Genomic DNA, 23648 nt, shown 5'->3' with positions numbered 1-23648 from the left:
TGCCCGCCCAAATTGCAAGCCTAGGGCAGGCACAGAGCAGGGTCAGCAGGGGCTGTGCTATGTGGCAGCATTTCCCCCACAAAGTACGCCCATGTTTAAAAGTGGGGGCATGACCCTCCAGCTTTTAAAAGTGAGGAGACCATGGCCTCCCATCCTGCCCCCTGGTTCCAGCACGGTTTCCTGGACTGATGACAACATGTCCGTAACTTGACATCTTCTTGAGAAAGGGATGATGTGCAGGTGCCTTCTTGTTTGTATAGGTAGTACACTATAGAGGTGTTGTCTATCAAGATTTGCACTGTGGAATTTTGAGGAAGAGGTAGGAATGTCATGCAGGAAACCATTATGATCTGTGACTTCAGGACATCTCATGTCATCCTGGAACCAGGTCCCCTACATCTGGAGATTGTCTAGATGACCCCCGACCTCCTCTTGATACATGTATGACTGTGTCATGGTCGGGGGGAGGGGGGCATGAGAAAGGTACTCCTCTGCATATGGTCTTGGGGCTAACTCAGCTCTGAGATGATCTGAGGTGGAACCACAACTTCCTTGTTTATCTAGTGTCCAAACAGGGAATGGACTGACCTTAGATTTGTAGAGGCCACAGATGAAGTCTGGCAAGCAGTGTCACACGTATGCATACAGACATGTGACCTAGCAGACCAGGCAAGTCCATAATATCATGGCCAGATTTTATCTTTCTCCATTCAGTATTGACTGCAGGGACAAGAACCTGTTCTCGAGGAGAGATGGTTTTGCCAACTAGGCCTGGGGTGAGAGATGATTTTTCATAGTTCACCAGGAAGTGTGGCTGGGCAAACAAGGAGAGGACTAGCTGTTACCATCTTTTGCTAGGATCCTTCACTGATCAGCCAGTTGTCTCAATATGAGTAGACATGCAGGCCTTTCATCTTTGTGTGTGCCCCCTATCATTTCTAGGAGTTTTGTGAAGACTGCTGGGGCCATGGAGAGTCCCAATGGCAGTACTCTGTATTGATAATGGTTGAGTCTTACTGTGAACGGTTGGGCCTTACTTCCTGGGGACGAAATGAATAGAGGTATGGAAATACCTGGCCTGTAAATTGACAGCCATGAACCAGCCTTGAGCATGAAGAGAGGTAATGATGGGGGCAAGTGTTACCATCTTCAATCAGAGACAGCGCATAAAGACTCATTAGGGCCAGGATAGGAAGAAAATCCCTTTTCTTCCTCACAATAAAGAATTATCAGGATTAGAAACCTCTTCTCCAATACATCTGCAGTACCGTCTCTATGGCTCCTAGAAGATGCAGTGAGGCCACATCTGTTTGTAGTAAGCTCTCTTGAGAAAAGTCCCTGAAGAAGGAAGGGGAAAAGGAATGGACAGAGGGCAGGGATTGGAATTGGACTGGATAAACATGGGTGATGATCTCTAGCACTCATGTGTTGGATGTGTGGCAGATCAAGCTCAGTTGCAGAGAGCAATGCAGCTTCCAAAGATTGCCTTCTACTCTGGACTTGTTCTCGTGTGGCTCCTGACAGTCCTGACAAATCTGCTGTCCTGAAGCAGATGCAGAGTGTGTTATGAGGAGGTGATGCATGGCTCCTTCCTGAGGAGATAGCAGGGTTGGCTTGGCTGGTACAACATAGTTCCCTGCCTCGTCTGAGGCTAATATTGGTAAGGTTTATGATAAGAGGCCGGTGTGTTCCTCCCCAAGGAGCATAGAGTGGCTCTCAGATCATTCAGGAAATGTAAAGCACTATCCATGTATTCACTAAATAGCTCCATCCACTGAAGAGCAGGTCTTCTTTTGTGACTTCCACCTCCTTGGGTATGCCTGAAGCTTGTAACCATAAGGCTTTTTGTATCGTTATGGCTGTAGCCATGGATCTGCCCTTCATGTCCAAGGTGAATGTGGCTGCCTGGAGAGTAGGCTTAGGCACTTATTAGCCACCCCTGTCTGTGATCTTAAGCTTTTTCTTACTATCTTGTGGAAGTGTGGCTAAGAATGGTGAGACTGTCCCACTTCAAAAAGTTGTACTCAGCCAAGAGAGCTTGATAATTAGAATTACGAAGTTTCAGGGAGGCGGAGGAGTGATCTTTCCTTCCAAAAAGGTCCCATTTTTTTAGACCTTTCTCCTTTGCGGACTAGATTTTACCAGGACCACAGAGACAACTAATTAACTAATGGGGGGACAGAAAAACATTCAACCTTTTTCTGTGGGACTTGGTACCATTTCTCAACCCTTTTTGTTGTGTCAGGAATGGTGGTAGCTTTCTTCCATAGATCTTCAGTTGGGTTGTGTATTTATCATTTATCAGGAGGGCAATTCTAGCAGATTCTAATGCAGTCAGGATGTTGAACAATTTATGGGGCTTCTCCTGTATCACCAAAGTCTTGATGTCCAATATATCTGCTATCCTCAACAACAGCTCTTGGAAAGCTTTGAAATCAGCCAGGGTCAGTACTAGAGCAACCACTTTGTCTGATGATGATGACAAGAAAAGTCTTTTGGAAGTGAGGGAGCATAGCGTCATTCTCCTGGTCCCATCTGACTGCACCAGATACTCCGTTCTGCCTGGCCAGGAATGTTGTCTGAGAATTTGATCTCCTCCATTTCCTGGAAATGGGGATCATCTTCTGGAAGCTTGAGACAATGGTCCCCAATACACCTAAAAGGGCCATGGTGGCATGCCATAAGGGCATGACTGGCTCACATGGTATCCACTGCTAGTCATAGTGAGGCTGTGACTCAGCTCTAAAAGAAAAGCTGCCCAGTCTCTCCAGTGAGTTACCTGCTGACCTCAAGGGGGATGGTTCTCAACTTCAGGTTGGTGAGAATGTCTGGCCTAGCAAAAGTGAAGATTAATACACTTCCTCCAAGGGCACTGCCAAGACATATATTGATTTCAGTGCTGGGGCCTGTTCTGGTGTCAGCAGTGGTCTCGATGCGGGGGGTCATCCTTGGAATAGGTGTGGATATCTGCCAGTACCATAGGTGACTCTACTAATGGAGTTGACGTCACTGCCTGCGTGGCTGTCGGAGTCAATGCCCAGGCATGCTTTGTTGATATTACAAGTATAGCCAATTCCATGCCACCAGCCCCCATTTTTTTGTTTGAGGCTTAGTAGTCTAGGATTGCTTTGGTGTCTCCTTGTGCGATCATACAGAGCTGTGCCTGGAATCTCAGCTTCTGTGCTCAGAACCTCCTTTCCACACTGGCCTTCAGTGCCAGAGGTGTCAATGCCTCACTTGTCAGTGCCAGGATTTTTTTTTTTTTTTTTTTTTTTTTTTTTTTTAAGACACTGAGGGTTTATCAGTGCCAGCTTTCAATGTTGCACTCCTGCTGCAGGGGGCACTCATGGATGTTGATTTCTTCAGTAACCCATCAGACTTGGTACTCATTTCTCCATTGATTATTCAAGCAAATGGAGATTAAGATAAGCATCCTGTGACTTGTACGCCTTTGAGGAAAAGATGCAGCATACCTTGCCTTGGTCTGGTATGTAGCTTTCACCCAAGCAGAACAGGGATCTCCTAAGACCATCAATAAGCAGGATCAGGCCATCATGTAATGGGCAAGGCTTAAAACTCAAAGGTTTGGAGTCCATCATGAAGTAGGAGCAGATAGCATTTAGCCATGCTGTATCGGCAGGGAGACTCTCTTTTTTGAGGTTTCAGAGTAGCAGCCGTGTTAGTCTGTATTCGCAAAAAGAAAAGGAGTACTTGTGGCACCTTAGAGACTAACAAATTTATTTGAGCATAAGCTTTCGTGAGCTACAGCTCACTTCATCGGATGCATTTGGTGGAAAAAACAGAGGAGAGATTTATATACACACACACAGAGAACATGAAACAATGGGTTTTATCATATACACTGTAAGGAGAGTGATCACTTAAGATGAGACATCACCAGCAGCGGGGGTGGAGGGAGGGAAGGAGGAAAACCTTTCATGGTGACAAGCAAGGTAGGCTATTTCCAGCAGTTAACAAGAATATCTGAGGAACAGTGAGGGGTGGGGGGGGGGGGAGAAATACCATGGGGAAATAGTTTTACTTTGTGTAATGACTCATCCATTCCCAGTCTCTATTCAAGCCTAAGTTAATTGTAGCCAGTTTGCAAATTAATTCCAATTCAGCAGTCTCTCACTGGAGTCTGTTTTTGAAGCTTTTTTGTTGAAGGATAGCCACCCTCAGGTCTGTAATCGAGTGACCGGAGAGATTGTAGTGTTCTCCAACTGGTTTTTGAATGTTATAATTCTTGACGTCTGATTTGTGTCCATTCATTCTTTGACGTAGAGACTGTCCAGTTTGACCAATGTACATGGCAGAGGGGCATTGCTGGCACATGATGGCATATATCGCATTGGTAAATGCGCAGGTGAGCGAGCCTTTGCTAGTGTGGCTGATGTGATTAGGCCCTACGATAGTGTCCCCTGAATAGATATGTGGGCAGAGTTGGCAACGGGCTTTGTTGCAAAGATAGGTTCCTGGGTTAGTGGTTCTGTTGTGTGGTGTGTGGTTGCTGGTGAGTATTTGCTTCAGGTTGGGGGGTTATTTGTAAGCAAGGACTGCCTTGTCTCCCAAGATCTGTGAGAGTGATGGGTCGTCCTTCAGGATAGGTTGTAGATCCTTGATGATGCGTTGGAGAGGTTTTAGTTGGGGGCTGAAGGTGATGGCTAGTGGCGTTCTGTTCTTTTCTTTGTTGGGCCTGTCCTGTAGTAGGTGACTTCCGGGTACTCTTCTGGCTCTGTCAATCTGTTTCTTCACTTCAGCAGGTGGGTGTTGTAGTTGTAAGAATGCATGATAGAGATCTTGTAGTTGTTTGTCTCTGTCTGAGGAGTTGGAGCAAATGCGGTTATATCGTAGAGCTTGGCTGTAGACAATGGATCGTGTGGTATGATCTGGATGAAAGCTAGAGGCATGTAGGTAGGAATAGCTGTCAGTAGGTTTCCGATATAGGGTGGTGTTTATGTGACCATTACGTATTAGCACCGTAGTGTCCAGGAAGTAAATCTCTTGTGTGGACTGGTCCAGGCTGAGGTTGATGGTGGGATGGAAATTGTTGAAATCCTGGTGGAATTCCTCAAGGGCTTCTTTTCCATGGGTCCAGATGATGAAGATGTCATCAATGTAGCGTAAGTAGAGTAGGGGCATTAGGGGACGAGAGCTGAGGAAGCGTTGTTCTAAGTCAGCCATAAAAATGTTGGCATACTGTGGGGCCATGCGGGTACCCATCGCAGTGCTGCTGATTTGAAGGTATACATTGTCCCCAAATGTGAAATAGTTATGGGTGAGGACCAAGTCACAAAGTTCAGCCACCAGGTTAGCCGTGACATTATCGGGGATACTGTTCCTGAGGGCTTGTAGTCCATCTTTGTGTGGAATGTTGGTGTAGAGGGCTTCTACATCCATAGCGACCAGGATGGTGTTTTCTGGAAGATCACCAATGGATTGTAGTTTCCTCAGGAAGTCAGTGGTGTCTCGAAGATAGCTGGGAGTGCTGGTAGCGTAGGGCCTGAGGAGGGAGTCTGCATAGCCAGACAATCCTGCTGTCAGGGTGCCAATGCCTGAGATGATGGGGCGTCCAGGATTTCCAGGTTTATGGATCTTGGGTAGCAGATAGAATACCCCTGGTCAGGGTTCCAGGGGTGTGTCTGTGCGGATTTGTTCTTGTGCTTTTTCAGGGAGTTTCTTGAGCAAATACTGTAGTTTCTTTTGGTAAACCTCAGTGGGATCAGAGGGTAATGGCTTGTAGAAAGTGGTGTTGGAGAGCTGCCTAGCAGCCTCTTGTTCATATTCCGACCTATTCATGATGACGACAGCACCTCCTTTGTCAGCCTTTTTGATTATGATGTCAGAGTTGTTTCTGAGGCTGTGAATGGCATTGTGTTCTGCACAGCTGAGGTTATGGGTAAGTGATGCTGCTTTTCCACAATTTCAGCCCGTGCACATTGGCGGAAGCACTCTATGTAGAAGTCCAGTCTGCTGTTTCGACCTTCAGGAGGAGTCCACCCAGAAGCCTTCTTTTTGTAGTGTTGGTAGGAAGGTCTCTGTGGGTTAGTATGTTGTTCAGAGGTGTGTTGGAAATATTCCTTGAGTCGGAGACGTCGAAAATAGGATTCTAGGTCACCACAGAACTGTATCATGTTTGTGGGGGTGGAAGGACAAAAGGAGAGGCCCAGAGATAGGACAGATTCTTCTGCTGGGTTAAGAGTATAGTTGGATAGATTAACAACTAATTAGGATGTCTGATGCAATTTCCTACTAGCAAAGGAAGATGATTGTCTAGTAAAACAGAATGAGTAGAAGAATTAGCCAATAGTAAGGAGTAGCATATTGGACAATGCTAGATGCCATCATGCCTCCATAGGCAATAAAAGGAAACTGAGGGACAGCTGCGGACACTCCGCCCTTATGCCCTTGCATGGGAGCACAAGCAGGCACTAGGTGGAGGTGCAGCCCCAAAGGACACTGCTATTAGAAAGACTCCAATCTTGCAGACATGAAGTGTGATGTGTACCAATAGTGGTACCCACACTGACACAACTTTTCAGCAAAATAAAGCTTTACCCATAAAAATAAGTTAGCTTCATATAAATAGATGCCGTTGAATTGTCTATACTTTGAAAATAGTAATGGGGATTAGACTTCCCAAACTCTAATATCATCAGTTAAACCCACAGACTTTAGCAAGTAATAGAAAATAGAACTTTCAGGAAAGTATTTGTTTCTTACCTCCATAGTGCCACTGACAATTTGGTTTCCAATTGTGAAGAATTCAAGAGCAAATTCGTTATTCCTAAAATAGAAAGCTACTATGGTAGAGAAGATACGGACCATAGTTTCATCACTAAAGGAGTTAATGGTGCAAATGTTGAAGTGTCGCAGAAAACGAGACGTAACAGGATTCCTCCCACCTCCTGGAGGTCCCATAGCAGCTATCAGCTGTATGTCAACCAGTGTAATTTTATTTGCGTCCTTTAAGTCGTACCTGCAAAACAAATTACAATATGATATTTAGACAATTACAGATACAACAAATCAGTCCTAATGCAAGTAGTCTAATACATCTGCACTACAGAATTTTTTAGATATGATACCTTAGGCCTCAATTCTACAAAGGCAGCCATGCACATGGACCCTTGTGTTGACTTCAGTGGAGCTTCACGTGGGGTCAAGGACCCACATACATGTTTTTCTTTGAAGCACTGAGGCCCAAATCATTAGTTTTAATCTGGGATTCACAATTCCATCCAATCCCACAGTTTTGTGTGACAACAACTAATAGATTGTAAGCTCTCAGGGACAGGGATCATTTTTTTTGTTCTGTGTTTATACAGACCTAGCACAATAGAGTCCTGGTCCATGATTAGGGCTTCTAGAAGCTCTGACAACACAAATAAATAGTAACTAATGACAATGTCAGTTGGAGGGTTATACTTCCTATATTCAAGAGCAACAGATATCTGCAGGCATGAAAATGCTGGGGGATTTAGGTTCTTCCTTTCGCTATACTTCCTAAAATGTAAGGTTTTTTTTTAATTTAAAAACATATATTTCTAGGCCTCCAGGTTGGAAAGTTAGTCTTCATACAGTAAAAGGGCACTTTTATTTTCTCAATCAGGTAGACTGAAATAATACATCACCCTAGAAGTGTGAACTTTACCTAAATCTGTTGTTGTTTATACAATGCCAGTTACAGCATAGACCAATAGAGTTGATGGGTACCTGCCTCAATGAGTTTACACTTTTATTTTATCTTGAAAGAATATTAACTTCAAAGCTTATGTTGGAGCATTTAAATACTTACAAATTTGAAACTATTTGACCAATATGTAGTAGTTTAACTGCGTGAATTTAAATACATTGTAATGCATCCGATGAAGTGAGCTGTAGCTCACGAAAGCTTATGCTCTAATAAATTTGTTAGTCTCTAAGGTGCCACGGGTACTCCTTTTCTTTTATTGTTTTGCACTATACATGATGACATCTTTAACCAACAAATTAGTATAGAAACATACACATTAGATATTAATCGAATAATTATTTATGAATTCATGGTCCTTAAAGATCTACTAATTTTCTTTATTTACTTCAAAATTTATGATCCAAATCAGTTATAATATACGTGGATTCTTTAAATAGTTAAAATTAATGCTCTGAAACGGAAACAAAAAAGTATCTCTGAACTTTCTTTCTGAAGTTCCAAAATTTTCCATGCCTTATATTTGTACAGAATTAAAAGAATTGGAGGAGGTTAATTTGCAGAGAAAGTCGAGAAAAACTCTCAGTGTACTCACTAGAAATGAGACAGCTAAGGAAGATAGTAATAGAAGTCTTCAAAATACTAAAATTAGATATTGTGAGTAGAGCTGGATAAACTTTTTTTGAATTAATTTATAAAACCCAGGACTCATGGACAGACTAAAAAAGGGAAATTGAAGGCAAAATTATTTAGGCAAAAAAGTTTTCACTAGAACTGAGCAAGTAATTTATAACAATTTCTGTTTGTAGAATATTCATGAGCAGATGACTTCTAATTTATTCAATGATATTTTTAAAGGTATTTTCATCTTTGTGGATATATCACTGACAGTATGCTGTAAGTATTCAATACTTGATAAGTGCCCTTCAAGTTGTGTTGCTTCATTATGATTAGTCAAATGAGTCACATCACACATCATTTTCTACAAACGTTTGTGTGACATGGACAGTCATTATCAAATATCAAAGGGGTAGCTGTGTTAGTCTATATCCGCAAAAACAACGAGGATTATGCCCAAATAAATCTGTTCATCTTTAAGGTACCACCGGACTCCTCGTAGTAATTATCAAAGTTTGATGCATAGGTATTCACCAAAACTGAATTTTAATTTCAAGCACTAAGTTTGCATTCATTCGTTTTGGGAATAAAAACAATCACAAAGAGATCGTGTACATGCAGGAGCAAATTCATTAAAATTTTTAGCAAATCTTTAAAGATTTTTTGCAATATTTGCCCACCAATAGCTTTCAAAACACCTCTGGTAAGTACACCACTAAGAGAGTTGTACAGATTACTAATTTTTAAATTTGCTGGCAGGTCTGAAAAAATTGTTTTGCTCTACTAGAAATGAAATATTTTGTACAGATATCAAGATGTTTTAAAATAAAATTAAAGAAAATTTCTAAGTGAGAAGTCATTTTGAATTAAAAAAAATCAAAACATTTAATTTTGAAACCATTCAGCAAAATGTACACAAATTAATTAAATGTTTTGGTTGTTCTGAATCTGCATTTTTCGCCAAGAAAAGTTTCATCCAAAACATTTTACACTACTCTAGTCACTAGGAGCGACTAACATGGCCATATTTTAAAAAATTGAGCAAGTACTTAACAGGAAAGATTAATGGCTATTAGAAGTACAGTCACTAGATCTGTAGCAAGGTTGGACTCAACGTTCAGACCCTCTTTTCAGGCCACATGTTCAACTATTTTACACTATCTATAAATTTAAGAGCATCCTGGAAGCCATGATTAACTGGCAGATGAAATTTAAGATTAATTGATTCAGCAACTGGATTTCAGACAACAGCACAAATCACTGATTTCATTTGCTGAATTGATTAAATGCCATTGCAACTTCAATGGTCACAACCCTATTAGGTCTGGAAGTTCACTCTGAGAGAAAGAATGGTGGGGAAAATAAATACAAAAGTGGGACTAAAATTGGAGAGAAAAAAAAACAAAAAGTCACAAACCACAACAACAAAAGAAGAGAAACAATGGCATCTGCAGAAATAGGAAAAGAAAGAAAAATCTATATTGTGTATAGAAACTCTATTCAGTAATGACAAGAAGTCATGGACCTGCTAAAAATAAGCTGAAAATCAATCTTCTAAATTTAAAAACAAATCACTTATGAGTGTATGACAAAAAACAAAATAAGAATTATTTAAAATGTAAATAATTTTAAAATGACAACCTTGGCTTATAAAAAAAATATAAATAGCATTTATTTTTAAGAGAACAATTCTGAAAATTAAATTCAAGTTAATGAATAATGATAATGGCAAAATTATCCACTAATTTTCTGTAAGCTTTAGATCTGTCTTGAATAGTTACCAAATTCCATGGTCAAAAAACTGTCTTAAAAGTTCAATAGGAGGCTGAGCTCCATATTTCTCCAATGCAGGCATATTCATATCATCTACAAAGATGACACACTTCTTTCCCATAGGAGGGCCAAATACTCCTTTGCGTCTTTTGTCCAGTCTCGCCATAATAATGTTCTAAAAAACAGAATGGGACCATTTAAAGCATTGATTTAATATGCAGCCCAGCTATATTACATAATGGAATATAAATAGTGTACTGAAACAGTTCATGGCTTTAATAATTAAGAAAATGCAGAACTGGAAAATACAGATGTGAATATTAACTTTTTGTATTCCTCTTTGTCTTGTTATTTGTTGAGCTTACTAAAATGAAAAAAATTATAATCGTGTTTTAATTTACTTCTTATTTCAAGTTTGCTTCCTCCTGATTTTAGTGGTCCTACTCATCTGCTGAAAGTTGAGCATATGCTTAAATGCTCCACTATGTCAGGGCTCAGTACCTCAGAAGATTGAGCCCTAAAACTTTCCTGGCCTTAATCTTACAATTTGCTCTTTGTGGGTGACCATACTGCTACACTCACACAGAATCACAATGGTATGTCTACTCATATTTAATTACAGGATCAGGGCCTTAATTTGATGGTGTCAAGGAAACCACTAATAGCAGAGATATAGTACTATCTCGGTGAACAACAAAGGGAAAATTGGACAGGGAAATATTTCTTTAACAGGAAAAAAGATCTATCTATCTACTAACAGGAAAATTACTCCAGATTTATGTAGGATTTCAACACACTGCAATTACAAAAAATATTTAATATATTAAACAACAGAGAAAACATATGGTGCAAATTTCTACAAAACTGGTCACCCACCTTTGTAATAGTACTTATAATTTTCAAACCAAAGAACCCTGGTGAGATCCATTTGCACTGACATCAGGCAGAAAGGTTCGCATAAGCAAATCCCTTTGTGGGATCAAAACCAAAGCATTTGCATAACCAAAAACTCGGTAGCATTTGAGCAAACAGCATTTGGGTATATCAATCAAGTACTACAGTTAGATGATTACAGTAACCATTCATTTTGTCTGGTCATATGTAGATTGCACACATTCTCCTGACTTTTTGCACTTACAAAATGCTTATTTTGAGAAACTATATACATAAAAACTTAGCTATGAAAGCCAGTGAGCAGGTAACATCTTAGTGTATGCTTTGATACTAGAGTGGTAAATGCTCAAACTTCCAGGTGTTTATTGCAATTTTTGGAGTATGATATCAAAAAAAGCAAAGCAAATTTAAACATCAGGTTGTTTTAAAAACTAAAAAAAAACAAACAAAAAACAACCAAAACCCCAATTTCACTAATATACCATTTAGCCACATCCTCATTCTTAATTATAAGGGTTAGCTTTGTTGAATCATAATAAATCATTTTCTGGAATTTTTTTATTACTTTATTTTTTTCCAAAGCAGAGAAATTTATTTATTTATTTATCTTGGATTTCTAAAATCAAGTCCAGCTTACGTCTCTGAACACATATACACAAATGAAATAAAACCACAAAGATTTGTTTGACAAATATCAAACAAACATTAAGAAGCTTAACCCCAATTAAACCAAGCCATATGCTTATCCACTAAGGGCTTATCTACACTGGCAATATACAGCGCTGCAACTTTCTCGCTCAGGGGTGTGAAAAAACCACCCCCCTGAGCGCAGTAAGTTTCAGCACTGTAAAGCATCAGTGTAGACAGTGACCCAGCACTGGTAGCCGTGCTCCCAGCGCTGGTAGCTACACCCCTCCTGGAGGTGGGTTTTTTATAGAGCTGGGAGACCTCTCTCCCAGTGCTCTGCTGTGATCCCACAAGCCAAGTTAAAGCGCTGCCATGGCAGCACTTTAGCACTGCCAGTGTAGACTAGCCCTAAGGCAGCAACCTCAGTGAGCAGATGGGCTCTACACTATGCCCTGAAGATTAGCAAACACAGGCTCTATCAGACCAAAAGGAGATGTGAATTCCAGGGCTAGAGTAAAGTAAACTGAGTCTATGCTGATATTTTGTTTTTAAACAACATTTCATTGACGTTCCAGGAACCATACTATAAAATATCACAATAAAAGTATCTTGCCAAATCTTATCCACTGAACAAATACCAAGTAAATTTACATCTCTGTCTATATAATCTCATTTTAATTAATGTAAACCAGCTGTTCCTACCAACCTGGATCTGATTGGCACTGGTCCGTGCTGAAAAATTAATGAAGAATGGAAAGTATCTTTCCTTTTCCAAGTTGTTCATTAACTTATCCTTCACATATACAGACTTCCCAGTACCTGTTGGTCCCACAAAAAGCAATGGTCTTTGCAAAAAAGAATACAAATTTACATTAGTCAATTAAAAGCAAAATAGTAAATAAAACATACACCCAATTAAACTAAAAATGAAATACTCAACAAATCTGCTCTACTTGTAAATACATGCAAACCACTGAAAACACAAAAATGTTAAAAATGTGTGTTCAATATTATTCTTAGTTAGACACTCCTACAACCCCACTGAAATAAAGAAGCACTTAAAATTAACAGGGTTGCAGAGGTGCAACTGAAAGTAGAATCAGGCTCTCAAAGTAGAGGGACCTTACTAACAAAGAAATGCATAGTCTGAAATACACTCCATTGTGTCTACACTCTAACCATAATTCGGCTCTGTTAAAGATTTAAGATCAGGAGTAAATAGCTCAGAGGGCCCTGTGCATGATTTTGACACTAATGTGAATTTTACCCACCAGAAATAGAAAGTTTAGAAATGCCAGCTGGGATTTTTCAGGGACTTAGGTGCTCAACTCCCTTTGAAAGTCAATAGGATTTAGACACTTCACTCTCTTATGTCCCTTTGAAAATTCCAGCTGTCACTATCAAAACTCCAGAAATTGTTGATATAAGAAGATAATTCACCTTCCACCTCGGGGGAGGAGGAGAAGTTTGATTAGACCTGCAGGGTACAGACAACCCCAGAGTTCCTGAGGGGGAGTGAGAGAAGGAAAGGGAGGGATAAGCCTTTGCTCCACCCCCACTTCACCTAGAACACATATGGAAATTGTCCACTGAGGGATGAAGGAGGGGGTGGAGAGATTTCTTTGCCTCTCCCTGCTGTCATAAACTGGGAGAGTGGGAAAGAGAGCTGATAATCTCTCATGACCTCTCCCCTTCCTGCGTGTGAAATCATCAGGGTCTGCAGCAGCCACCTTGCTGCTGTTGCTGCCCCACTATCCCAGCCCTGTAATGGAGATATAATTTCAACTGTTTCCAAGATGCTGTGGGTCTGACTGATGGCCAGTTTATGGGATCAGGAAGGAATTTGTCCCATGAGACCAGATTGACAAGAGGGCCTAGTTTTAAGTAAATAAGGAATAAGGGCAGGAATTTAAAAACTCTTTTTAAAAGTGGAGTTTGTAATTCCATTGCAATTTATGACTGATGTTCACTGTGGGTGAGCAACTCAAAGGGGTCACCTCCCAGAGGCAATCATGAGTGGGAGACCCTATTAGCTTGGAAGAAGAAAGGGAGACCTTAAGACCCCATAGACTGAAACATCCTTCATACGTACCATCATTCCCCTTCATGGGGGGAAGGATGAGAGGACTCAGAGAAGGGCTGAATCCTAGGGGTTAGGCAGAAGAGGGCCAACCTTAATGTTTAGTTTTTTGGCATGGAGGCCATTTAACCCTGAACAGGACTCAAATGTATAACTAGTGTTTGAGAAGGGAGTGTATGGTATGTTAAGAGAAGGTTACTCACCCCTGTGCAGTAACAGGTTCTTTGAGATGTGTCCCCCTATGGGTTCTCCACTGTAGGTGCGGCAGCACCTCCTGAGCCTGGGATGGGAGATCTTCATCAGCAGTGCTCGTTGGACTGCACATGCTCACCTTCCTCATCTCACACCATGAGCAGGATGTATATATAGCACTGGTTGAACCGCCTCCCAGTTCCTTCTTTATTGCAGAACTTATGTTTCAGCTCCAAGGTAGAGGGGAGGAGGGTGGGTAGTGGAGCACCCATAGGGACACGCTCCTTGAACAACCACAGTTACTGCACAGGGTGAGTAACCTTCTCTTCTTCTTTTAGTGATGTCCCTATGGGTGCTCCACTGCAGGTGACTAGAAAGCAGTGCCCATAATTGGAAGGTTGGGGCTTTGGAGCGGCATTTACTGCAGATGATAGGACAGTGCATCCTAGTAGAGTATCTGCTGACGCATCCTGAGTAATGGCATAGTGACAGACAAAAGGGTCCGCTGATGCCCATGTGGCCACTTTGCAAATGTAAATAATTGGAACATTATTGAGGAAAGCAATAGAGGAGGAGAGCGAGCGGTTGGAATGTGGTCTAGTTTCAGGAGGAAGCTGTCATTTGTGTAGTTGGTAGGACAGATGTAAACTCCGAGAGATACACTTTGAAAGGCATTGCTTAGAGATGCCTGGACCTTTGGATCTTTTGGCTGTTGTGTGGAATAAGCATGGTGATTTTGGAAAGGTTTAGTTCTGTCCAAGTAGAAAGCTAATGCTCAGCTGACATACAGGATAAGCAATGCTGTCTCCTGTTGGTTGCTGTGAGGCTTTGCGAAGAAGCAAGGAAGGTAGATAGATTGATTGAGATGGAAATTGGATGGTACCCTAGGTAAACATTTTGGACATGGACGTAGCGTAACCTTGTCTTTATGAAAAACTATACACGGGGGGTATGCCATAAGGGCTCCAATTTCACCAACATGTTGGGCAGAGATGATAGCGACAAGAAATGCCATAGATAAGTGAATGTAGGAACATGTTGCTATTGGCTTGAATGGAGGTCTTGTAAAACAGCATGGAAAGAGGCCAGGGTCCCAAGCAGGGGTTGCATCCTGTATGTGAGGGTAAAGATTTTGAAGGCCCTTTAGGAAATGTTTCGTGAAAATGGAGTGGCCATCTATGTGGCAGTGAAAGGTTGTGATAGCTGCCAAATACACATGGATGGAGCTGGCGGATAATCCCAACTATTTAAGGTGTAAAATATATTCCAGGATAAATGGTAATGGAGCATTCATTGTGTCAACCTGATAGGAGGCACACCAGCACTGGAATCTATGTGCTTCTAGTCACGTTACGTCACATCTCCTCTTCAAAAATGCTTGTTTAACTGCTTCTGAACAGGTTATTTCCGAATCCTGGAACCATGGAGGAGTCATGCTTTCAGGTGGAGCAGCTGTGCATTGGGAAGGATGATGCGACCTGCATCCTGAGAAAGGATGCACGGAGTTAGGTGAAGAGAGATCGGAGAGCATACTGTCATGCAAAGGAACTATGTAAACCAGACTTCTTGTGGCCCAGGTCAGAGCTATAAGGCTGTTCGGGCCCTGGAGTACACAAGACAGAAGGGGAAAGGGAGGAAAGGCATAGATTAGCAGAGCATACCATACCATGAGCAATGCATCTCCCAGGGACCCGCGTCCCAGTCCCATTCTCAAGCATAAATGAAGGCAGTGGGCATTTTCTGGTGTGTCAAAGAGGTCTATAGTGGGGAATCCGCAGCGGTTGAAGATGTGCTGAAGAGCTCATGCATCCAGTTCTCACTCGTGATCATGGGAGAATCATCTGCTCATTGAGTCCCCAGTGGTGTTCTGGCATCCAGGGAGATATGAGGCTCAGATGGTGATGCCATGTTGGATACACCAGTTCTAAAATTTTGGTGCCTCTGAGCATAAAGAGGAGCTCTCGCTCTGCCTTGCCTGTTGATGTAAAACATGCAGGTGATATTGTCACTCATGACTCTCATAGTGCAATGTGCGATCAATGGGAGAAAGCGTTGGCAGGCATTGCGGACTGCCCATAGCTATAGGAGGTTGGATGTGCAGGGTGGATTCAGTGAAAGACCATCTGCCCTCGATTGTATGATTGAGAAGGTGCGCTCCCCAATCGATTAAGGATGACTCACGGATGGTGCTGGTTGAAGGAAAGGAATACTGAAACATTTTTGAGCTGAGTCCACCAGAGTAGTGAGTCCTTGACCATTATAGGCATGGAAAGAAGTTCATGCAGGCTGTGTCTGTGATGGACATAGACTGTATGTAGCCAAGCTGAAGGCAATACATGTGTAAACCTGCATATTTTACCATGAAGGTGGCTACCACAATGTGGCAGAGTAGCTGGGGACATGTCCTGGCTGAGATCTGGGGGCAGGTTCTGACCTTGGATACAAGATTGACTGTAGTCGAGAATCTGTGAGCTGGGAGGAAGGCTGAAGCTTGTATGATATCCAATTGTTTCCCGATAAACTCTAGACATTGTACTGCTGTCAGTGTAGATTTCTCCAAGTTTACAAAAAGGCTGAGGCTCAAGATAAGGTCCATTGTAATTCGGATGGTGTGAAGATGGTCAGCTTTTGATGGGGCCTTGAGGACATAGTCATCCAAGTATGGAAAGGTGACAACACCCTCTTTGTGTAGGCAGGCAGCGATGACTGCAAGGACGTTGGAGAACACATGAGATGCTGCTGACAGTCACAAGGGCAGTACCTTGTACTGATAGTGATTGGTCCTCATGATGAACTGGAGTAACTGTCTGTGGGCAGGGTGTATTGTGATATGAAAATACGTGTCTTGGAGGTCAAGGACTGAGAACCAATCCTCCTGCTCCAGTGCTGGGATAATGGTGTAGAGGGAACAATCTTGAAGCATTGCAGTTTGACAAACTTGTTTTGGTTTTGAAGGTCTAGGATTGGCTTCCCTTGTTTTGGACCAGAAAGTAATGAGTGTAAAAACCCTCTACTCTGTGCTGGGACAGGACTGGTTCTATAGCTCCTAGTTACAGGAGATGATTTATTTCATCTTGTAGGATGAGTGTGAGAAGTGTCCCTGAAGAGAGACAGGGAGGGAATGTGGTGGGGTGGGACAGATAGGAAGGGGATGGAGTATTCTTCCCTAATGATCTCCAGAACCCACTTGTCTGAGGTAACGAGCCGCCATGATGGAAAGAAAGGGGTTAGGTATTCATCAAACTTGTGGGATATAGAAGACTGTTGATGTGACTGAAACAGGGGATGGCTTCTCGGGGCCTTGACCACAACTTCCAAAATGTTGTTTGGTTGGAGGTGCATGAAAAGTAGCCCCCTGTGGAGTCGTATGTTTGCGTTTGGTAAGGTGAGTCTGTCAATGTTGCTGGGTATCATATTGTCACTGGGGAGCATATTGCAGTGGTGGGGATCATAGAGGAAGTTGATACTTCCCGGGTTGTCTCTCTGGCGCTGGAGTGTAAATGCCCAGAGAACGAAGAGTTGCTTGGGAGTCCTTAAGGGAGTATAGGGGGTTATCTGTACACACCAAGAATAATTTGGAGCCCTCAAAGGATAGGTCTTCAATGGTGGTTTGCATCTCCTTCGGAAAGCCTGAGAGTGCAGCCATGATGCCCATCTCATGACAATGGCGGTTGTGATGGAACAGGCAGAGGTATCCACAGAGTCCAAAGAGACCTGCAAAGCTGTATGGACCAAGATGTGTCCTTCACATTTCTGTGCCTGGAGTTGTTCTTTTTTGTCATCAAGAAGGTCTTGACAGAATTCCTGTATTTTAGAGTAATTGGTGTAATTATACTTTGCCATGAAAACATTGTAATTGGATAAATGGAACAGGAGAGTAGCAGATGAATAAGCTTTGCATCCAAACAGGTCCATCGTTTCCAGCCTCTATCATGGTGGGCAGGTTGAGGTTGGTATTGGTGTCCTTTTTCTTGCACGACATTGACAACCAAGGAATTTGGGGTGGAGTGAGAAAACAGTCCTTTGTGGGAACATAATATTTTTTGTCCATTCACTTGCAAGTTGGTGGGACGGATGCTGGGGTCTGCCAGAGAACCTTGGAAGGATCAAGAAGGGCATCATTGATAGGGAGGGCTATTTTTGAGGAGGATGTAGGCAGGATGTCAAGCAGCTTATTTTGTTGCTTTCACCTGCTCCAAAAGAATGTGGAGGGAGTCTGTAATCCTGCGAAATAACTCCTGCAAATTTTTGAAGTCGTCAGCTGTAATAGGGGGTGGAGGCATGATGTCCTCTTTTTCTCCTGATGAGGCTAAATGGAGTGGTGGTGGAATTTTCTCCTCTTGTTCTTCCTCCTCATCCACCATAGGGAAAGGCTCAGTCTCTGGTGGTCAAGAGATCAATCGAGAAGGCAAAGGTGAAGCCCTCTGATTTTGGTCCATGGGAGGCTTCCCAAATTGTGCTCTGTACATGGCCCAAGGATCTCAGCATGGCCAATGCTGAGGGAATTGCACGTGGGGCTGCATCCACTGTGGTCCATACCAGGGCCCTTGTCCAATGGTAGGTTGTGAGTAGTGTGTAGAGAGAAGGACTTTGTTCAAGTGTGAGGGTGGGATGGAGTACTCCTCTTCCTCCTCTGCGTCACTAGGGAAAGGAAATGTCATCCTTGGAGGGGAAAGGGTAGAGTGGTGTGATTTCTGGCAAAGAGGATGGAAGTGGAGGGATGTCATGTCTGAGAAGTGGTGACTCAGGTACATCTGAGACAGATAGGTCTTTAGGGTATCTAAACTCTTGGGGAGGAGGAAAGAGCATCATTGTCACTGGCGCATGCATCAGAGCTGAGGGAGAGGTACATTCTCCTGAGCAGCCTGCAGAAGGAGTTGAAGACTTGCTCGGTGCCGAGGGCTTGCTCAGTGCGGCAGACTTGCTCAGTGCCAAGGGCTTGCTCAATACAGAAAAGGACATCAGCACCAGCAGGCAGATCTGATTGGCACAGTTGGCATCGGTTTCAAAGGTCTTATGTCTCCGTCTCTAACACCAAGAGATGGTACTAAGGGCTGGAGATCTGTCCCGTTAGGGTCTTTAGATGTTTGTTGAGCACTGGTACCAGAGGTACTCAGATAGGCCTTGGAGCTATGTCCCATATCCGAGGATGTCGAGGCAACCAACCTTGCAGGGGATGGCGTTCTGGCAGGTGGTGTCTCAGCAGGTGATGAGGGAGCCTGTTTTTTTTCCCCATCAGAGCGAGGAAGAGAAGACTTCCTTTTACAAGGATGAGGCAAATGAAAGTCAGTAGATGACCCAGTGGAGCGTGAGGGCCATAGAGGGGTAGTGTCTGGGCCAGGGTCCAATGGTGAATGTAATGATTTCTCCAGGAGGAGAAGTCGCAACCGAATGTCCTGGTCTTTTCTGGCCCTGGTATTGAGGTCACGGCAACGAGCACACTTTTGCGGAACGTATCCTCTCCCAGGCAGTGAATGCACTGTGGGTGACTGTCCATTACCAGGAAGGCAATCTGGCAAATTACACACCTCTTAAACCTAGGAGAGCCAGGCATAAGGGTGAGGAAAAAGCTCCGCAGTGGAGAAAGGCAGGAAGCAGGGAAAAAAAAAACAACTAACTAATGGGGAGATTAGAAGGCATAAAAGCAAAAAAGCAAATATACACACACACACACACACACACACACACACGTAGGGAGAGATCAAAAAGAACGAACTATTAAAACTACACTAAAACTAACAGACAAGGCACTATCTAACAGGTCAAAAAGGACAAGTAGGCTTTGCTGTGGATTCCATTTCAGACCAAAGGTTGTAGAAAAGGAACTGGGGGGGGGGGGGGTCAGACTGCGTAGTGATATATATACATCCTGCTCACAGTGCGAGATGGGGAAGGTGAGCATGTGCAGTCCAAAGGGCACATCTGATGAGGATCTCTGATCTCGGGCACAGGGGCACTGCCACACTACAGTGGCGCAGCCATAGGGACATCACTCAAAGAAGAACCTCCCCTTTAAATTTAAAGGCTATTAAAATTGCAGCTTTCTGCTTTAAAATCCATCCCTGGATCCATCCATCCATCCATATCTTTGTTTCATTTTTCTGCATGTCCTAATCACTTAATTCATGACTAACTCAATTTTTAACTCAAATAATTTAAGAAAAATTAAGAGAAATTTAATTCTAAAAGAAAAAGAAAGGAGGCTCCAAATCGCAGCAGCCATCTAAACAATATCAGTGGAACAATGTGGGATGGATATACTGAATGTTGGATTATAAATCAAAGACTTTAAAACTAAAAAGTTTATAGAAATAATGTAATCAGATGCTTGAAAATCTGTTTTTGTTTATTTTCTAATGAGTCAAGAACAGTATATTCTAATATTGATAAATTCTGGGGGCCTGATGCAGAAGTATTGAAGTCAATAGAAAGACCTCATGGATTTTAGTGGTCTTTGGATTAGGTTCTATATGAACAACTATGAAATCATTCATGTTTTGCATGAAATAGATGTACTTACTTTCCATGGGTAATGCATAAATCCATCAAATAGGTATATCTGACTGTATCCATTGTTGGGACTATGAGGTCTTGAATCTTAACATTTTTATCATCACTATATTTAATGCTTTTAATGGCTTCATTCCAATGCACCCAGCGTCCTTTGCCTTTCAACTTAGAAGAAAAACAGATTTCAATTACAGTGGAAAATATAGTACTGACATAATATGTTCAAAAGGTTTTCTTAAGCACTTCATTCTTAACGGAAGCTACTAGATCGCATGCCCTGATTCTCATGGGTGACTTTAATTTTCCTGATATCTGCTGGGAGAGCAATACAGCGGTGCATAGACAATCCAGGAAGTTTTTGGAAAGCGTAGGGGACAATTTCCTGGTGCAAGTGCTAGGGGAGCCAACTAGGGGGAGCGCTTTTCTTGACCTGCTGCTCACAAACCGGGTAGAATTAGTGGGAGAAGCAAAAGTGGATGGGAATCTGGGAGGCAGTGACCATGAGTTGGTTGAGTTCAGGATCCTGACGCAGGGAAGAAAGGTAAGCAGCAGGATACGGACCCTGGACTTCAGGAAAGCAGACTTTGACTCCCTCAGGGAACAGATGGCCAGGATCCCCTGGGGGACTAACATGAAAGGGAAGGGAGTCCGGGAGAGCTGGCTGTATTTCAAGGAATCCCTGTTGAGGTTACAGGGACAAACCATCCCGATGAGTCGAAAGAATAGTAAATATGGCAGGCGACCAGCTTGGCTTAATGGTGAGCGGCAGTGAACCAGCGGGAGCGGCAGTGAACCAGCGGGAGCGGCAGTGAACCAGCGGAGCAGCGGGGACAGCAGAGCAGCTCACAGCAGGAGTTTGCCTGGGAGTTCGCCTGGAGTGAGCCCAGTGAGGCTTACATCTTGCCAACGTCTCTGAGGAAGCTCATAGTAGGTAGGTGATATGGAAGGGGGGGATTCAGCTGTTGTGACCTGCACTGGATGTGCCATGTTTGTCTTTCTTCCACAGGACAGAAGCGACTTTGTCTGTACAAAGTGCAAGCTGGTCTCCATATTGGAAGAGAAGATTGAAGGTCTGGAGCAACAGGTAACGACCCTGCGTTGTATACGAGAGACTGAGGATTTTCTGGACCAAACTCAGGATAGCCTTCTAGGGGCACAAAGCTCTAAAGATATAGAGCAGGTTGCACAGAGGAGCCAAGAGGCCAGTGAAGAAGCTTGGCAACATGTGACCTCCAGAAGAGGTAAGCGGAATGTCCGGGTTCCAGTAACACAGACACAGGTAACTAACCGCTTTCATGTTCTCTCCACAGGTACCAATGCGGAGAGTGGACCAGATGATATGTCTGGGGGGAGAAAGCGGAAGGAGACTCCGCTGGTTGGGAGGCATGAGATGCGATGTCCTGAGGTTGGGGGTTCCACGACCACCACTCCCAAGAGGAGAAGGCGGGTGGTGGTGGTCGGGGACTCTCTCCTCCGGGGGACTGAGTCATCTATCTGCCGCCCTGACCGGGAAAACCGAGAAGTCTGCTCCTTGCCAGGGGCTAAGATTCGTGATGTGACGGAGAGACTGCCGAGACTCATCAAGCCCTCGGATCGCTACCCCTTCCTGCTTCTCCACGTGGGCACCAATGATACTGCCAAGAATGACCTTGAGCGGATCACTGCGGACTACGTGGCTCTGGGAAGAAGGATAAAGGAGTTGGAGGCGCAAGTGGTGTTCTCGTCCATCCTCCCCGTGGAAGGAAAAGGCCTGGGTAGAGACCGTCGAATCGTGGAGGTCAACGAATGGCTACGCAGGTGGTGTCGGAGAGAAGGCTTTGGATTCTTTGACCATGGGATGGTGTTCCATGAAGGAGGAGTGCTGGGCAGAGACGGGCTCCATCTTACGAAGAGAGGGAAGAACATCTTTGCCAGCAGGCTGGCTAACCTAGTGAGGAGGGCTTTAAACTAGGTTCACCGGGGGAAGGAGACCAAAGCCCTGAGGTAAGTGGGAAAGCGGGATACCGGGAGGAAGCACAGGCAGGAATGTCTGTGAGGGGAGGGCTCCTGCCTCATACTGGGAATGAGGGGCGATCAACAGGTTATCTCAAGTGCTTATATACAAATGCACAAAGCCTTGGAAACAAGCAGGGAGAACTGGAGGTCCTGGTGATGTCAAGGAATTATGACGTGATTGGAATAACAGAGACTTGGTGGGATAACTCACATGACTGGAGTACAGTCATGGATGGTTATAAACTGTTCAGGAAGGACAGGCAGGGCAGAAAAGGTGGGGGAGTAGCACTGTATGTAAGGGAGCAGTATGACTGCTCAGAGCTCCGGTACGAAACTGTGGAAAAACCTGAGTGTCTCTGGATTAAGTTTAGAAGTGTGTGCAACAAGAGTGATGTCATGGTGGGAGTCTGCTATAGACCACCGGACCAGGGGGATGAGGTGGATGAGGCTTTCTTCCGGCAACTCACGGAAGCTACTAGATCGCATGCCCTGATTCTCATGGGTGACTTTAATTTTCCTGATATCTGCTGGGAGAGCAATACAGCGGTGCATAGACAATCCAGGAAGTTTTTGGAAAGCGTAGGGGACAATTTCCTGGTGCAAGTGCTAGGGGAGCCAACTAGGGGGAGCGCTTTTCTTGACCTGCTGCTCACAAACCGGGTAGAATTAGTGGGGGAAGCAAAAGTGGATGGGAATCTGGGAGGCAGTGACCATGAGTTGGTTGAGTTCAGGATCCTGACGCAGGGAAGAAAGGTAAGCAGCAGGATACGGACCCTGGACTTCAGGAAAGCAGACTTTGACTCCCTCAGGGAACAGATGGCCAGGATCCCCTGGGGGACTAACATGAAAGGGAAGGGAGTCCAGGAGAGCTGGCTGTATTTCAAGGAATCCCTGTTGAGGTTACAGGGACAAACCATCCCGATGAGTCGAAAGAATAGTAAATATGGCAGGCGACCAGCTTGGCTTAATGGTGAAATCCTAGCGGATCTTAAACATAAAAAGAAGCTTACAAGAAGTGGAAGGTTGGACATATGACCAGGGAAGAGTATAAAAATATTGCCCGGGCATGTAGGAAAGATATCAGGAGGGCCAAATCGCACCTGGAGCTGCAGCTAGCAAGAGATGTCAAGAGTAACAAGAAGGGTTTCTTCAGGTATGTTGGCAACAAGAAGAAAGCCAAGGAAAGTGTGGGCCCCTTACTGAATGAGGGAGGCAAGCTAGTGACAGAGGATGTGGAAAAAGCTAATGTACTCAATGCTTTTTTTG

At 43.5% G+C, this 23648-nt stretch overlaps 1 protein-coding gene across 16 annotated transcripts in view; it reads right to left on the bottom strand.

Annotated features, from left to right (window-relative positions):
- Window positions 1-23648, bottom strand: part of DNAH12 (dynein axonemal heavy chain 12) — a 178167-nt gene that overhangs the window by 83508 nt on the left and 71011 nt on the right. For all 16 annotated transcript variants that reach the window (XR_006283048.1, XR_006283049.1, XR_006283050.1 and 13 more), the window contains 4 exons: window positions 20398-20552; window positions 12312-12450; window positions 10093-10259; window positions 6724-6979 (listed from right to left, as the gene is read on the bottom strand). Coding sequence is in view for 13 of the 16 variants with exons in the window: in XM_038408654.2 (XP_038264582.1) it covers window positions 6724-6979; window positions 10093-10259; window positions 12312-12450; window positions 20398-20552 (717 nt within the window). In the remaining 3 variants the exon portion in view is untranslated. The remainder of the gene's footprint in view (window positions 1-6723; window positions 6980-10092; window positions 10260-12311; window positions 12451-20397; window positions 20553-23648) is intronic.

The sequence above is a fragment of the Dermochelys coriacea genome, chromosome 7 (assembly GCF_009764565.3).
Source record: "Dermochelys coriacea isolate rDerCor1 chromosome 7, rDerCor1.pri.v4, whole genome shotgun sequence".
Taxonomy (NCBI): Eukaryota; Metazoa; Chordata; order Testudines; family Dermochelyidae; genus Dermochelys; species Dermochelys coriacea.
This window is presented reverse-complemented; position numbering and strand designations above follow the sequence as displayed.